The following is a 17270-nucleotide window of genomic DNA, read 5'->3' as shown; positions in this document are numbered from 1 at the left end:
ACAGAAGAACTATACAAAAAAGATCTTAATGACCTGGATAAGCATGATGGTGTGATCATTCACCTAGAGCCAAACATCCTGTAGTGTGAAGTCAAATGGGCCTTAGGAAGAATCACTACAAACAAAGCTAGTGGAGGTGATAGAATTCCAGCTGAGCTATTTCAAATCCTAAAAGATGATGCTGTTAAAGTGCTGCATTCAATATGCCCTCAAATTTGGAAAACTCAGTAGTGGCCACAGGCCTGGAAAAGGTGTTTTCATTCCAATCCCAAAGCAGGGCAATGCCAAAGAATGTTCAAACTACCACACAATTACACTCACTGCACATGCTAGCAAGGTCATACTCGAAATTTTCCAAGCTAGGCTTCAACAGTATATGAACCAAGAACTTACAGATGTACAAACTGGATTTAGAAAAGGCAGAGGAACCAGAGATCAAAGTGCCAACATCCGTTGGATCATAGAAAAAGCAAGAGAATCCTAGGAAAACATCTACTTCTGCTTCATTGGCTATGCTAAAACCTTTGACTGTGTGAATCACAGCAAACTGAAAAATTCATTTGAAAGAGGAGGTTATAAAATAAAACGTATTATTACATGACTACTTTATGGTTAACTTTTATATTAAAATGTATTTTTATAATATATATTTATATATTTATGTATATAAATTATATACTTATAAGTATATAATTACATACTTATGTATAATGTTATGACCTCCTCTGTCCTTGGGATTCTCCAAGTGAGATTACTGGAGGGGGTGCCATGCCCTCCTCCAGGAAGTCTTCCTAACGCAGGGATTGAACCCATGTCTGTTATGTCTTCTTCATTGGCAGCAGGTTCTTTCCCATTAGTGCCACCTAGGAAGTCCATAATATAAATAAGCATATAATATTTGTATCACATAAATATAGTATATATATGATATAAATATATAATCATAAATGTTATTTATATATTATTCAAATAATGTTTATATAACATTCATACATTATATATTATATGCTATATAATTTATGATTATAATATGTATTGTATAAATTATAAAAAATATATTTATAATCATAAATTATATATAATATATAAAATAACATGTTTTATATTATATATTATTATTTTATAATTATAAGAGTATATATTTATAATTGTAAATACAGCATGTAATATATATCATTATATATACTATAAATATGTTATATAATATATGTTGTATGTAACATATAACTTGCTTATTATATATTTAAAATTCATACATTATGCATAGTTTGTAAAACATGTTTGTCTATAGTACAAATTTAAAAGATTTATATATAATTTATAATATATTTATGATGCATAAGTATATAATTAATATATAATGATATATATAAATGATAGAGTATAAACATTAGAAATATAAGAAATCTATAATTATTAGTAATATAATAAATATGTAATATATTAAAAATAGAAAATAGACTTAAAATAAAATATTTTGTTTGAAAGAGGGGTTTATGAAATAACACATGTACTATATACATTACTACTTTATGGTTATATCTTACTTATATTAAAATGTTAAACAATATGTAAAAGCTAGAGAAAAATATATTCCCAGGATTATGTTGTACTGCTTATTCATTAAGTCATTTATTCAAGTATTTGTTGGAACCTGTTATTATTCTTCCATTTTACTCATTGCAAGAATAATTTACCACAAAAGCTGAATTAAACTGTAAACCTTATTTTGTGAGCCTGCTTTTGACTGTCCACCTATTAATATTTTTCCCGTCTTTACCCATTTTATAGCAGAACAGATAGGACTAGTGAGTATACTGAAGTTGTCTTATCAATTGTATTTTCAATTTCTTGGAAAAGTCTTAATGGTTGTAGTTACCAGAGGTATGGAAGACAGAAATATTAGCTAGATTTAAGTTCTTCAGATGGTTCATTTAAAAATTTTATCTTTTCAGACTCTGAAATGTTTAACACATTTGGATCTGCACAGTAATAAATTCACATCATTTCCCACTTACTTGTTGAGAATGAATTGTATCGCTAACCTTGATGTCTCTCGAAATGACATTGGACCCTCAGTAGTTTTGGACCCTGCTGTGAAGTGCCCGACCTTGAAACAGTTTAATTTGTCGTATAATCAGATATCTTCTCTTCCTGCGAACCTTGGTGATGTGGTAGAGAAATTGGAACAGCTCATTTTAGAAGGGTAAGCATGGAGTTCATTGAAGGCAAAAGGGTTGCCTCACATTGGAGTTTCATAAGGTTGACACACAGTGACATTGTTTCCATAGTAATGAGTTTTACATGGTAAAGTGATAAAAAACCGAGACAATTCATAATATAGCTTCTATCAGTTGACTTAAATTTTTAAAATTAATTTAAAAGTTAATAAATGTGCTTTGATGCTATTTTTGAAGATGGTTGACTGTTTTTCTTCAAAGCCTGTAAATATATGCAATTTAATCCTCATTTTGTCTCTTATGACTAGAAATAAAATATCAGAAATATGCTCCCCTTTGAGCCTGAAGGAACTGAAGATTTTAAACCTTAGTAAAAACCACATTTCATCTTTATCAGAGGACTTCCTTGAGACTTGTCCTAAAGTGGAGATTTTAAGTGCCAGAATGAATTTTCTTGGTAAGTGCTTTATATGAGACTTCTCTTTCCAGTCATTTTGAATGTTATATGGGTCAAATGGAATAAATAAAAGTAATCACATGAGCCATGTATGGACATTTTAGGTGGGGATTTAAAGGTGGTGTTTCAGTTAAATATTATGCTTGAGTTTTAAATATAAAGTTTGCAGGTTGGTGATAAAAAGAAATGAGCTGTCAAGCCATGAAATGTGGAGGGAACTTAAATGCATATTGCTAAGTTAAAGAAGCCAATCTGAAAAGATTACACATTGTATAATTTTAACTGTATGACATTTTGGGAAAGGCAAAACTAACAAGCAGCAATTTCCAGGATCTTGGAGTGTGGGAGAGAGTATTGGCTGTCCATAGAATTCTCCAGGTAAGAATACTGGAGTGGGTAGCTGTTCCCTTCTCCAGGGGCTCTTCCCAATCCAGGGATTGAACCCAGGTCTCCTGCTTTGTGGGTAGATTCTTTACCATTTGAGCCACCAGGGAAACCCAAGAATACTTGAGTGGATGGGCTGTCCCTTCTTCAGGGGAATCTTCCCAACCGAGGAATTGAACCGGAGTCTCCTACATTGCAGGCAGATTCTTTACCAGCTCAGCTACCAGGGAAGCCCTATCAAAGAGTAAACACTATTGTAAACGAAGAGTGAACTCTGTTGTAAACTGTGGACTTTACTTAATAATATTGGCCCATCAGTTATAACAAATATACCAAACTATTCTATTCTAGGGCTTCCCTGGTGGCTCAGATGGTAAAGAGTCTGCCTGCAATGTGGGAGACCTGGATTCAATCCCTGGGTTGGGAAGATCGCCTGGAGGAGGGCATGGCAACCCACTCTAGTATTCCTGCCTGGAGAATCCCCATGGGCAGAGGATCCTGGTGGGCTACAGTCCATGGGGTTGCCAAGAGTTGGACATGACTGAGCAACTAAGCACACAGCACATTCTATTCTAGGTGTTCATAATGGGGAAAAGACGTATGTGTGTGGGCTGGTGGTGGTGAGGGGAAAAGGTGAATATGGGAGAACTTTGTATTTTCCTCTCAATTTTTCTGTAAACCTAAAGTTGCCCTAAAAATTAGTCTAGTTTTTAAATTCTAAAATATTAAAAAATTTAATATTAAAAATTATATTATACTACTTAACATGCTAATATTGTCATAGGCTAAAATGTCAATATCTTGTGAAAAGTGTTAGTCGCTCAGTTGTGTCCAACTCTTTGTGACCCCATGGATTATAGCCTGCTGGGCTCCTCTGTCCAAGGGATTCTCTAGGCAAAAATACCGGAGTGGATTGACATTCCCTCTTCAACCTAGGGGATTGAACCCGGGTCTCCTGCACTGCAAGCAGATTCTTTCCCACTGATCCACCAGGGAAGCCCAAGACTGCAATATCTTGGAGTACATGTAGTCATTAATCTGTGGTTTTGTGATTATACTAAAATTTCAGTATGGCTGCCTGAGCTGGTTGAAGCAGAAATACTGGGTTTCCTACTAAAATTTGTTCAGCAGTTTTCTGGAATATATGTGCTATTATTATTTTTTAGGAATAAAATTAATCATTTAGAAGTTTTCAAATTAGTTAGCTTAATGTGTATTCATTGAGCTCTTGCTCTGTTCAAAATATTATAATCATGGACTATATGATTGTCACTTTTGTTGAGAATCCTGGAATACTCTATGTTTTCTTAGCATGTGAGACAGCAGGGATTTATGTTCACTTTAGCCTGTCTGCAAATTCTAATATTGAGGAACAAAATACTTTTATGGTAATAAATGGGAACTTTCCCACTATTTTAGCTTCCTTAATGGAGACCATACATACCTTGCCACCCACATGCCTATTCTATACCTGACTTGGTAAAATAATTTTTAATTCTATTAAATAGCAGAATATAGTTTGACTACTTACTTTAAAATATTTTATTTTTATACATTTTTGAGAAACTACTAACAATAAAATCCATATTAATTTACGTAGAATTACTTTCCTTCTCTTTCCCTTCCTTTCACCCTCTTGAATATTTACCATGTTCTTACCATGAGCCTGAAATTGGGTATAGAATTATTCACTCACTAGTGAGCAAAGCAATTCAGACTCTGTCCTTAGGGAACATGTAGTTAAGTTCAGAAGACAGTAAGTAATGATGGAACAAATGAATGTAATTGTGTATTGTGCTAAGTGCTATGATGATAAGTTTCAAGATGCTACAAGGGTACCTCAAGGAAATCTGATCTACATTGTGGAGATAGGGAAGTGTCTGTGTTTGTTGCATTTAATTGTATCTAGAAAAAAGAGCATCTGAGGGGCCCTGAGGCTAGCATATGGTCAATGTGTCATCTCAGCTGAATCTCACAAAAATCCTATAGGGTAGGACAAGTATGATCTCTGCTTGACTAACTGAGGAAATTGAAGCACTGAGATTTTTGTGTGAAATGTTCAGGAACATAGAATTAATTAATTAGTTGTTTCAGGAATCTGCCTTCTTTGCACAACACAAATTTAATAGTTGTAGAAATGGACTTGTATTTGGAAAAACACCCTATGGAGGTGATAACCTCAGTGGAACCCTAACCATTAAAAATTCTTCTGTGAAATGAAGTTTCAGTTCTTTGATTTTATGAGTCTTTCTCACATATAATGAGAAAGTTCAAGAATCTCTGAACCTAAAGACTCTTAATTGCTAAGTGGAGAATTACTTCTATTATACTAATTTATTTTGCTACAAATACTTTTTGGAAATAGGTAAAGTATAGCATGTACCTTTCTGCTTCTTAGGAAGACAGCTTCTAGTAATGTCCTGGAACATTTTGACCCTTGAAGATTTTCTTGATAAAGGATAACCCATGTTATTAACCTGAAAATGCTAAGAAATAATTTCTCAAACCACTTTCACGGAACCACAGATTTTCAGATCGCTAAACAATCTCAGACTTCATCTGATTTAGGTGCACTTTTACAGATGACAAAACAGGCAGTATGATTTATTTAGTTTCCAAAATTATGTTCCATAGAATTTTATTCCTTGGAGGTACCTTGTATTAATACTGTATTTCCCTTTTGGAAATCAAAATGTTGACAGCTTTGGTGTGGCTTCCCTGGTGGCTCATGCAATAAAGAGTCTGCCTGCAATGCGGGAGACCTGGGTGTTGACAGCTTTGAGTTATTTCACTTTATTTTGCCTAATGTTTCCCCATTCTCTTAAGATCATATGATCAAAGAATGCTTTTATTAAGTAACATCCATAATTATTCAATGGACTTTCCTGGTGGCTCAGATGGTAAAGAATCTGCCTGCAATGCAGGAGACCTGGGTTCGATTCCTGGGTCAGGAAGATATGCTGGAGAAAGGAATGGCAACCCATTCCAGTAATCTTGCCTGGAAAATTGCATGGACAGAGGAACCTGGCAGGCTACATTTCATGGGGTCGCAAAGAGTCAGACACGACTGAGCGACTATCACTTTCAATTTCATTTCATAATTATTCCATAGAATATTCTTTACAAGATGGTGTTAATGAGAATTTTTATATCACACTGTGGATTAGTAAGATATTCCAAAATGGTTTTTTAAACTTACTTCAGTAATTTGAATTAACATATAATATATATAGGGCTTCCCAGGTGATGCCAGTGGTAAAGAACCCACCTGCCAGTGCAGGAGACATAAGAGACATAGGTTCGATCTCTGGGTTGGGAAGATTCCCTGGAGGAGGGCATGGCAACCCACTCCATTATTTTTGCCTGAAGAATCCCATGGCACAGGAGCCTAGCCAGCTACAGTCCATAGTATTGCAAAGAGTAGGACACAATGGAAGCTACTTGGCACACTTGCACACATGCATTGTATATGTCACATAATATCACACATACTTTGAAATTAATATTCTAATGATTTCTCCTTTGTGCAGACGTTAGAAGAATTTATATTTAGACACTTGTAGAGCTTTCAGGTTAGAAGATTCTTATAATTATGGTGCATTATTTTAATATTTTGTGGTAGTAGTAACTAATTTTAAAAGTAGAACTTTTTATTGTCAGGGTGAGAATGGAAATTAAATTACATATCAGATCACTGATAGCTGTCTTAGTGTGGAATCTGGTAGAAATCTAGTTAAAGTGATTAAAATGTCCATTAACTCACTTTTATTTTCTCTTAGCTGCTATGCCTTTTTTGCCTTCTTCTATCACAAGCCTAAAATTATCTCAAAACAGATTCACGTGTGTCCCAGAAGCAGTTTTACATCTCCCACAGTAAGTTTATTATTTTAATTTTAAAAACCACATGAGCTGGAACAGAACTTTCAGAAACTTGGTTTTAACTTAGACATATGAATGTAATTGATTTCTAAACCTACTAAGCTTAATGTTTTAAAATCTATGAATGTTTGATTTTTATTAGACAAAAGACCTAAGTTGTTGTTTGGACTTTTAAACTTTTATTTTAATTTAATGTGTTGTTGCATAGAAACAATTTAAGAGTAATTAATGGTTATATTATTATAATCAAATGAGATTGTACTGGCTGTCACTTTTAACTTTTAAAATTTCACTTGCTTTGGGGATTATACATGACAGTTTTAGTGAAAATTTATGTAGTTTCAGGTATTTGGGATATTTTTAGTTAATTTCATTAAAAACAAAGCTTCCTGTTAACTGCAAATTCAGGTATTAAATGGCTTTCAAAGGTGTTGTCATCTTAAATAACTATTCTACTAGTGTTATATATTATAAGCAAAATCTATAAAGGTATATGTGCATATATATACATATACAGGCAAATAATACTTAGTTGTAATTTAGCCATGGAAGGTGTGAGACAGATATATAGTAGTCAATTTAAAACTAGCATTAAAATGTGTGGAACACTGTTCTAACTGCTTAACAGTGGATCATATCTTTAATCTTACTAATAAGCCTATGAAATATCAGTAGTTGCTGTTATGATCTCTACTTTATAATAAGAACACTGTTTCATTAAAGAGAGGAAGTAACTTGCCCAAAGTCATAGTTTGAACCACCACACTGGTAGTTTGATTTCAGACTCGTAATTCTGACATACAGGCACCTATAGAATATAGATGGTCTTATATTTTAAACATAATGCTTTGCTGAAAATGTGTTTGGAGACCACTTATTTATAAAAATTGATTAGGAGATTAATGTCATAAGGAAGGTTTCTTCCCAGAGAGCTAGAAGTTTATCAAGTCCCTAATTATACTATAACTTCAGAAACCATCTTCAGACGTACATTTCCAGTGTTTATATGTATTTCTTTAAATTTATTCTCTTGTTTCACAAATGAGCATGTACTTGGCCACCCTTAGGCTCCAGGCTTAGTCTTAAAGCCAGGAGGCATTGCCTTTGAACAACTTGACGATTGTCAATTTTGTCTCAGTTGCATTGTTGGTCACACATACATGTCTTACCTTTAATATAGTCAAATTAATTTTATTGCTTTCAACATTTTTATAAGGTAACTAGAGCAAAATCTAATATCATTTACAAGTAGAGCAAAAATGTTGCTTTATAGATCTGAATCTTGGTCTAGCAGAGCTTAGAATTAATTTATTATGCTTCAAATATGCTGGGTGAAAGGAATCAGTAACAGTAGTAAAAGTCCAGGCAACCTTTTACATAGTCAAATATACCACAGTTGCTATCTTTAGTCTTTCTGCACATGTAAACTTACATGTGACATGTGTTTTCCTGCTATTTCTTACAAACTTTGCTTCCCTGGTGGCTCAGACGGTAAAACGTCTGCCTGCAATGCAGGAGACCTGGGTTCAATCCCTGGCTTGGGAAGATCCCCTAGTGAAGGAAATGGCAGCCCACTCCAGTACTCTTGCTTGGAAAATACCATGGACGGAGGAGCCTGGTAGGCTACAGTCCATGGGGTTGCAAAGAGTCGGACATGACTGAGCACTTCATTTTCTTTTTGGGTAGCTATTCCTGCATGAAAGCAACAAATTTTCATTGAGGGCCTATTGAATACAAGATATCACGCTCAGTGTTATTTTTCACACTGAGACAAGCTGGTAAAAGTGATAATAAACTTGAGGACCTGACCTCTGAAAAATTCCTCCAGATTTGAATGAGATTGAAGAGAGAAATGGAAGCTACATATTTGTGAATCTTGTATAGAAGGCAGGAATTTTAATGACTGTTTTTGCATTTGTTAATTATGTTTTCTCATGCATCGTAAATGTTTGTAAAATACGTTCTTACATTCTGGTTGACATTTTTATATTTCTGAGGTAGGAAAATTAGACCTCAATTTTGTTTTTATTGGGCCTTATTTAAATGTTCCTATTAAGACATGCCTTATTTTCCTACCATATATACCTTCACATATATGAAAAAACCACAATGGTGTACTCATATATGTTTTTTTTAAATTTTCTTTTCTTTTAATTAAGGTCTTTTAGCTTAAGGATGATTACTTACAGTATTGTGATAGTTTTAGCTATCCATCGAAATGAATCAGCCATAGGTGCCCATGTGTCCCCCATCCTGAACCCCCCTCCCACCTCACTCCCCACCCTATCCCTCTGGGTTGTCCCAGAGCACCAGCTTTGAGTGCCCTGCTTCATGCTTCGAACTTGCACTGGTCATTTTTTACATATGGTAATACATATGTTTCAGTGCTGTTCTCTCAAATCATACCACCCTTGCCTTCTCCCAGAGAGTTAAAAGCCTGTTCTTTACATTTGTGTCTCTTTTGCTGCCTTGCATTTAAGATTGTTGTTACTGTCTTTCTGCTGCTGCTGCTGCTGCTAAGTTGCGTCAGTCATATCTGACTCTGTGCGACCCCATAGACGGCAGCCCACCAGGCTCCTCTGTCCCTGGGATTTTCCAGGCAAGAATACTGGAGTGGGTTGCCATTTCCTTCTCCAGTGCATGAAAGTGAAACGTGGAAATGAAGTCGCTCAGTCGTGTCCGACTCTTCGCGACCCCATGGGCTGCAGCCTACCAGGCTCCTCCGTCCATGGGGTTTCCCAGGCAAGAGTACTGGAGTGGGGTGCCATTGCCTTCTCTGACTGTCTTTCTAAATTGCATATATATGCGTTAATATACAGTGTTGTTGTTTCTCTTTCTAACTTACTTCTCTCTGTATAATAGGCTCCAGTTTCATCCGCCTCATTAGAACTGACTTGAATAATATTAGTTTTAAAATTATATCTTTTTCTTACTCTGCTGAAAGTTATTTGTGATGTTATTTCATGTATTTAGGAAATAACTCATTTGATTTTTATTCTCGACGTTGTATTGTTTCAGCCTGCGGTCCTTAGATATGAGCAGCAATGATATTCGATATCTACCAGGTCCTGTGCACTGGAGATCGTTGAATTTAAGGGAACTCTTGTTTAGTCATAATCAGATCAGTATCTTGGACTTGAGTGAAAAAGCATGTGCATGGTCTAGAATAGAGAAACTACATCTTTCTCATAATAAACTGAAAGAGGTAAAGAGATCATATTTGTTTAAAATTATTGCCAATTTGAAAAAATGTGCTTTTGTAATATCTGTTATCATAGATGACCATTTCAAAATCTGTTATTTGATATTGCTTACTTTTTGAGTAAGATCTAATCCTACCCTGAGGTAAATGGGTATACTAACATGCTTAATTTCCTTAGATTGCCTTTTGTACTCTCTTTTATTTTGAATATCTATATATTTATATATGTTTAATTACAAATGCATGTAATGCTTTAGTTGTGTCAATATATCATGAAATCTCTGATCTGTTAACAGACTCTCAGACATGCTGCATTTCTCAAGTTGTCTCCAGGCCATATATAGCTTTTGTTCTTCAGCTGACATTGTTTTCCACATTCTTAAATTTCTGTATTCTTCCATCATACTCCCCTACCCCCTCACCCAAATGGACCAGTCTTTATTATAAATCTGAAGTTGACTATCCACTCATCCCAGAAAACATATTTTTTGCCAGCGTCAAGCCTATTGCTTATAAAAGCCGAAGAGAGTCAAGTGTCTGAAACCATGAGATTCCAGAATAACTGCATAGTTTTGGAACCTAGCTTTTTTGCATCAGATTACTGTTAGCTATTATAAAAATAATGAGTATTACTTAAAAATTTGGAATATTGCAATTATTATGCCACCGAAGGTTTAAATATTTAGTTGTATTTTGAGAATGTTGTTATATGTAAATTTGTGATGATTAGATCTTTGGTTTTACTGAAGAACATAGTGAGAGGGAATAGCCTGAAGCCACAGACGATTGGATTTGGATACATATAAAAAAACTTCTTTATTTCAATGTTGTGAAGCGATGAAATATGCTTCCAAGGGAGAATGGGTTTTAAAAGATTATAAACAAATACCATAGATTATTTTGGGTAAGTCTTTATATTTCTGTTTTCAAACATTTTTGATGGAAACTATGACAAACCTTTGGAAAGTTTTAGAACTCTGTTGGAAGGCTGTACAGTTTGCTCATAGATTCTCTGAGTCTCTCGTTTTCTAGTAGCACCTTGTTTTTTTGGCAGCACGCTTTTCTTCCTTCCCACCAACACCGTTTGCTCTTTTTTATTTCATTAAGATTCCTCCTGAGATTGGCTGTCTTGAAAATCTGACGTCTCTTGATGTTAGTTACAACTTGGAACTGAGATCCTTTCCCAATGAAATGGGGAAATTAAGCAAAATATGGGATCTTCCTCTGGATGAACTGCATCTTAATTTTGATTTTAAACATGTAGGATGTAAAGCCAAAGACATCATAAGGTTAGATAATTTTATTTTGATTTTTTTTTTTTACTAAATTTGTTTCCGATGTCCTTTTCTCATTATTTTGGTGGATATATAGTTACAATTCATAAAAAAGAATGTATAGGACCATCTAGCATGATGTACTGTATGTCATTTGCCTTTTAGTTGGTGAATGGGTTTATTTGGTGCCACTTCAGAGCTTTTTATTTCCTCCTGGCCAAGTTAAGGTTGAGAAAATGACTTCTCCTTATTATGCTTTTCAGTAGAAATGGACTCTAAAAGGAAATTATTAATCTTTGTTCTCTTATTACCAATTATCAAGCTGAAGAAATAGAGCAGAATATAATGGCTTCTCGATCTGAGTTTCATGTAGGAAGTATTTATCATATGTCTATTATATCTGAAAGCATTATAGTTACTTAAAGGGTATAAAATTACTTCTGTTTTGCCTATGAAGCTGATAACCTACTCAACCTGATCATTTTTGAAACCACCAAAACTTTCAAGTATGCTTGTTTCTGATTTTATACTTTATGAACTTCAAGTTAATAATGAACTTTATTCTATTCTTTGTTACCATTTGAGCATGATAGTCTTGTTACCTACCCATAAAATCATGTTTTTATTTCCACAAACTGCTCCTATCTATATTTATCTTACAGATTTCAGCTCAGTTATCACCTCTCAATGTATCCTTGACTTGCCTGTGATATCCACTAAGTCAGGGACCATGGCTGTGTTTACTCTCTGTTTCATTCGTGGCACCAAACACAGAGTCTGGCATACGATTAATAATTGTTGCATTATCAGTTAACTTGTAGTTCCTAATTACCTAGTTATCTAGTTACCTAATTTTCTTCCTTAAATTTTCTTAATTTATATTTAACTTTCTGTCTGTTTTATGATCAAAGTGTTTGTCAGCAGCTATGCTAAAAAACATGACTGCCTCTCATCCTACATAATTATTTCCCATGATTTTCCTTCCTGAAACTGGAAAAGATGCTCATATAAAATTTGTTCAATTCTTACTAAACATTTGGTTGTAAGAAGTTTTAAGAGTATTATGATATCAAGCTGCTATGTAACTTAAATATTTTTAAAACGTTTTAACATTTTTAGAGAGAACATAGACCTGGAATAATTTAGAAATTGTAGTTCTCACTAGATTCTTTGAAGAATGACAAAGAATGGTGAAGTCTTAATAAATAGATATTTGGAGCATTGATTTTCTTGTATATTGGTGATGCAGATTATCAAGAATGTTCCTCAGAGTCCTGTTAATTGTGAGAATGAATCAGTTAATATTCCCTAAGATTCACTTATGATTTAGTTTACTATTCTAATTTTGAACTGTGGCAACATTTTAACATAGTTAAATGTATTTTATTTTTGAGAACATTTACATGTTCTGTTAATTTAAAGGTGGTATTGTTAGCCACTTGTAGCACTTCTTGTAAGTTTCAATTACTTTTGCATTAAGATTGTTAGGAATTGCAACATATTATCTGCTGATAGTAAAATCATTTATGTGTATCAATGTAGTTTAACCAATATGCTCTTCCTTTCCATGTACGTTATATGTATGCATGTACAATATATATGAATATGTACACTATGTATACAATATATGAATACATGTACCAAATAGAACCTCACTATCAAGGATGAGTATAACAGTATGCTTATATACTCTAACTTGATGTTTTTGATATTTTTTGCTGGAATATAATTGCTTTACAATGTTGTGTTAGTTGCTACTGGAGAACATTGTGAAGCAGCTATATGTATACATATATCCCCTCCCTCTTGAACCTCTCCCCTCATTCCACCCATCTAGGTCATCACAGAGTATTGATCTGAGCTCCCTGTGCTATACAGCAGCTTCCCACTATTGTAAACATGGTAGTATATATATGTCAATACTGCTCTCTCAGTTCATCCTCCCTCTCCTTCCCCACCCTGTTTCCACAAGTCTGTTCTCTGTGTCTATGTCTCTATTCTTGCCCTGCAAATAGGTCTATCAGTACTATTATTCTAGATTCCATATATATGCATTAATATATGATATTTGTTTTTCTCTTTCTGACTTACTTCACTTTTTATGACAAGCTCTAGGTTCATCCACATCACTTCAACTGACTCAATCTCATTCCTTTTTATGACTGAGTAACATTCCATTGTATATATGTACCACATCTTTACCTATCATCTGTCGATGGACATCTAGGCTGCTTCTATGTCCTGGCTGTTGCAAATACTGCTGCAGTGAACGCTGGGCTACATGTGTCTTTTTGAGTTATAGTTTTCTCAGGGTGTATGCCCAGCAGTGGGATTGCTCCAAGGCTGAACCAGAAAGAATTAGAAAATATAAAAGACCAGTTGTAAGTAATGAAATTGAAACTGTCATTAAATATCTTCCAATAAACAAAAGTCCAGCACCAGATGACTTCCCAGGAAAATTCTGTCAAACACTTAAAGAAGAGCTAACTCTTATCCTTTTAAAACTTTTCCAAAGTGTTGCAAAAGAAGAAGCACTCCCAAATTCGTTAAGACTACCATCACCCTGATAATTAAAGCAGACAAAGATATCACAAAAAAAGATTCCTTCTCCAGGGAATCTCCCCAAGCCAGGGATTAAACCTGGGTCTCTTGGATTGCAGGCAGATTGTTTACGGACTGAGCCACCAGGGGAGACCTATCAAAAAAAAAAAAAGAAAGAAAGAAAATTATAGACCAATATCACTGATGAACACGGCCACAAAAATCCTCAATAAAATATTAGCAAACAGAATCCAGCAACAAATTAAAAGGATCATATACCATGATCAAGTGGAGTTTATCACAGGAATGCAAGGATTCTTTAATATATGCAAATAAATCAATGTGGTATGCCATGTTAACAAATTAAAGAATAAAAATCATATGATCATCTCAGTAGATGCAGAAAAAGCTTTTGACAAAATTCGGCACCCTTTTATGATCAAAACTCTCCAGAAATGGGCATGCTAGTGCTGCTGCTGCTAAGTCGCTTCAGTTATGTCTGACTCTGTGCGACCCCATAGACGGCAGCCCACCAGGCTCCCCTGTCCCTGGGATTCTCCAGGCAAGAACACTGGAGTGGGTTGCCATTTCCTTCTCTAGTGCATGAAAGTGAAAAATGAAAGTGAAGTCGCTCAGTTGTGTCGGACTCTCAGCGACCCCATGGACTGCAGCCTATCAAGCTCCTCCATCCATGGGATTCTCCAGGCAAAAGTACTGGAGTGGGTTGCCATTGCCTTCTCCGCAAGAATACTGGAGTGGGTTGCCATTTCCTTCTCCAATGCATGCGTGCATGCTAAGTCACTTCAGTCTTGTCAGATTCTGTGCGACCCTATGAACAGCAGCCCACCAGGCTCCTCTGTCCATGGGATTCTCTAGGCAAGAATACTGGAGTGGGTTGCCATTTCCTTCTGCAGAAAATGGGCATAGAGGGAACTTACTCAACATAATAAAGGCCATATATGACAGACTCACAGCAAGCATCCTTCTCAGTGGTGAAAAACTGAAAGCATTTCCCCTAACATCAGGAACAAGACAAGGATGTCCAGTCTCACCACTCTTATTCAACATAGTTTTGTAGGCCCTCACCATGGCAATTAGAGAAGAGAAAGAAATAAAAGGAATATAAATTGAAAAGGAAGAAGTTAAACTGTTTGCAGATGACATGTTACTATATACAGAGAATCCAAAAGATTCTACCATAAAACTGCTGGGCTGTTATCAATGAATTTGGTAAAGTTTCAGGATACAAAATTAATGCACAGAAATCTCTTGCATTCCTATACACTAGCAACAAAAGAGTAAAAAGAGAAATTAAGAAAGTAATCACATTTACCATCAAAACAAAAGAATAAATTACCTAGGAATAAATCTACCTAAGGAAGCAAGAGAACTATACTCAGAAAACTAAAAAACACTGATGAAAGAAATCAAAGAGGATACAAACTGATGGAAAAATATACCATGTTCTTCTATTGGAAGAATTGATAGAGAAAGAATTGATAGAATTGACAGAAAATTAATATACCACACAAAGCAATCTACAGATTCAGTGCAATTTCTATCAAATTACCAATCACATTCTTCACAGAATTAGAACAAAAATTTTTATAGTTTGTATGGAGACACAGAAGACCCTGAAAAGCCAAAGTAATCTTGAAAAAGATAAATGAGGCAGGAGGAATCAGATTCCTTGTCTTCAAACTATACTACAAAGCTATAGTAATCAAAACAGTATAGTACTGGCACAAAATATAGAAATATAGACCAGCAGTACAGGATAGAAAGCACAGAGATAAACCCACATATTTATGGTCACCTAATCTATAACAAAGGAGGCAAGAGTACAGTAGATAAAAGACAGCCTTTTCAGTAAGTGGTGCTGGGGAATCTGGACAGCTACATGTAAAAGAATGAAATTAGAATTCTACCTAATATCATATAAAAAAATAAACTCAAAATGGATTTAAGACTGGAAACTGTAAAACTCTTAGAGGAAAACATAGGAAAACTACTCTTTGACATAAGTCACAGCAAGATCTTTTTTTGACTTATCCCCTAAAATAATGAAAATAAAAACAAATAATTAATGCCTAATTAAACACAAGAACTTTTGCACAGCAAAGGAAACCATAAACAAGATGAGAAGACAACCCTCAGGATGGGAGAAAATATTTTCAAATGAAGCAACAGACAAAGGATTAACCTTTAAAAATATACAAACAGCCTATAGAGCTCACTATCAAAAAACCAAGCAGTCTAATCAAAAATGGGAGAAAGACCTAAATAGACATCTCTACAAAAAAGACATACAGATGGCCACGAGGCATATGAAATGATGCTCAGTATCACTAATTCTTAGAGAATGCAAATCAAAACTATAATGAGGTATCACCTCGCATCAGCCAGAATGGCCCTCATCGAAAAATCTATAAGCGATAAATGCTAGAGAAGTTGTGGATAAAAGGGAACCCTCTTACACCGTTAGTGGGAATGCAAATTGGTACAACCACTGTGGAGAACATTATGGAGATTCTTTAAAAAACTAAACATAGATCTACCTTGATTCTTTATCCTACGGGCTTTGTAAAATTTTATGCTTCATAATTTTTAGAGTTTTATTTGTTATATTTAAAGAAATCATGTGTGTATGTGTTTTATATAAAATTTTAATGAGTATTAAACATTTTGATACATTGTTTCTAGTATCATTATATTTGATGAGGCTTCCAATCATCAGCTAGACCAACATCACTAACAAAGTAGATGTATTAACAGTGCATTGAAAGACACATGCATTATTAAATTATTATGAGTTATGTGCTCTTTTGCATACTGTACATTATGACAGTTTGGTATTTAAAATAATTCAGTGTGTAAGAATTCGCCTATAGTCTAAGTATACTGTTAAGCAGTTTATTATTTTATTTTTGTTTTTCAAATACCAGGTTTCTTCAGCAGCGGTTGAAAAAGGCTGTACCCTATAACCGAATGAAACTTATGATTGTGGGAAATACTGGGAGTGGCAAGACCACCTTATTGCAGCAGTTAATGAAAATCAAGAAATCAGATCTTGGGATGCAAGGTGCCACAGTTGGCATTGATGTGAAAGACTGGCCCATCCAAATAAGAGGCAAAGGGAAGAAAGACCTCATTCTGAATGTATGGGATTTTGCAGGTATTTATTTTGCTAAAATTTTTTATTCAGATATCTTTTTTAAAGCAGGGATTTAAAAACTGAATTTTCTGTTCCAATACTACAGAGACCTGATGGATCATATGGAATTATTCCAAAGTCATTTGTTTCTCCTAATTCTTCCCTTGCCACCAGAATGGAGAAGCCATGGAAGGAAATG

The 17270-nt window shown here is 34.7% G+C and overlaps 1 protein-coding gene across 4 annotated transcripts in view; it reads left to right on the top strand.

Annotated features, from left to right (window-relative positions):
* Positions 1-17270, top strand: part of LRRK2 (leucine rich repeat kinase 2) — a 197008-nt gene that overhangs the window by 90537 nt on the left and 89201 nt on the right. For all 4 annotated transcript variants that reach the window (XM_081594156.1, XM_081594153.1, XM_081594154.1 and 1 more), the window contains exons 24-29: positions 1956-2206; positions 2489-2637; positions 6801-6894; positions 9919-10105; positions 11210-11391; positions 16863-17092. In XM_081594156.1, the coding sequence (XP_081450282.1) occupies positions 1956-2206; positions 2489-2637; positions 6801-6894; positions 9919-10105; positions 11210-11391; positions 16863-17092 (1093 nt within the window). The remainder of the gene's footprint in view (positions 1-1955; positions 2207-2488; positions 2638-6800; positions 6895-9918; positions 10106-11209; positions 11392-16862; positions 17093-17270) is intronic.

This window comes from Giraffa tippelskirchi, chromosome 4 (genome assembly GCF_054371585.1).
Source record: "Giraffa tippelskirchi isolate mGirTip1 chromosome 4, T2T-mGirTip1v1.2.pri, whole genome shotgun sequence".
NCBI lineage: Eukaryota > Metazoa > Chordata > Mammalia > Artiodactyla > Giraffidae > Giraffa > Giraffa tippelskirchi.
The sequence above is the reverse complement of the archived record's forward strand: the minus strand, read 5'-3'. Positions and strand labels throughout refer to the sequence as shown.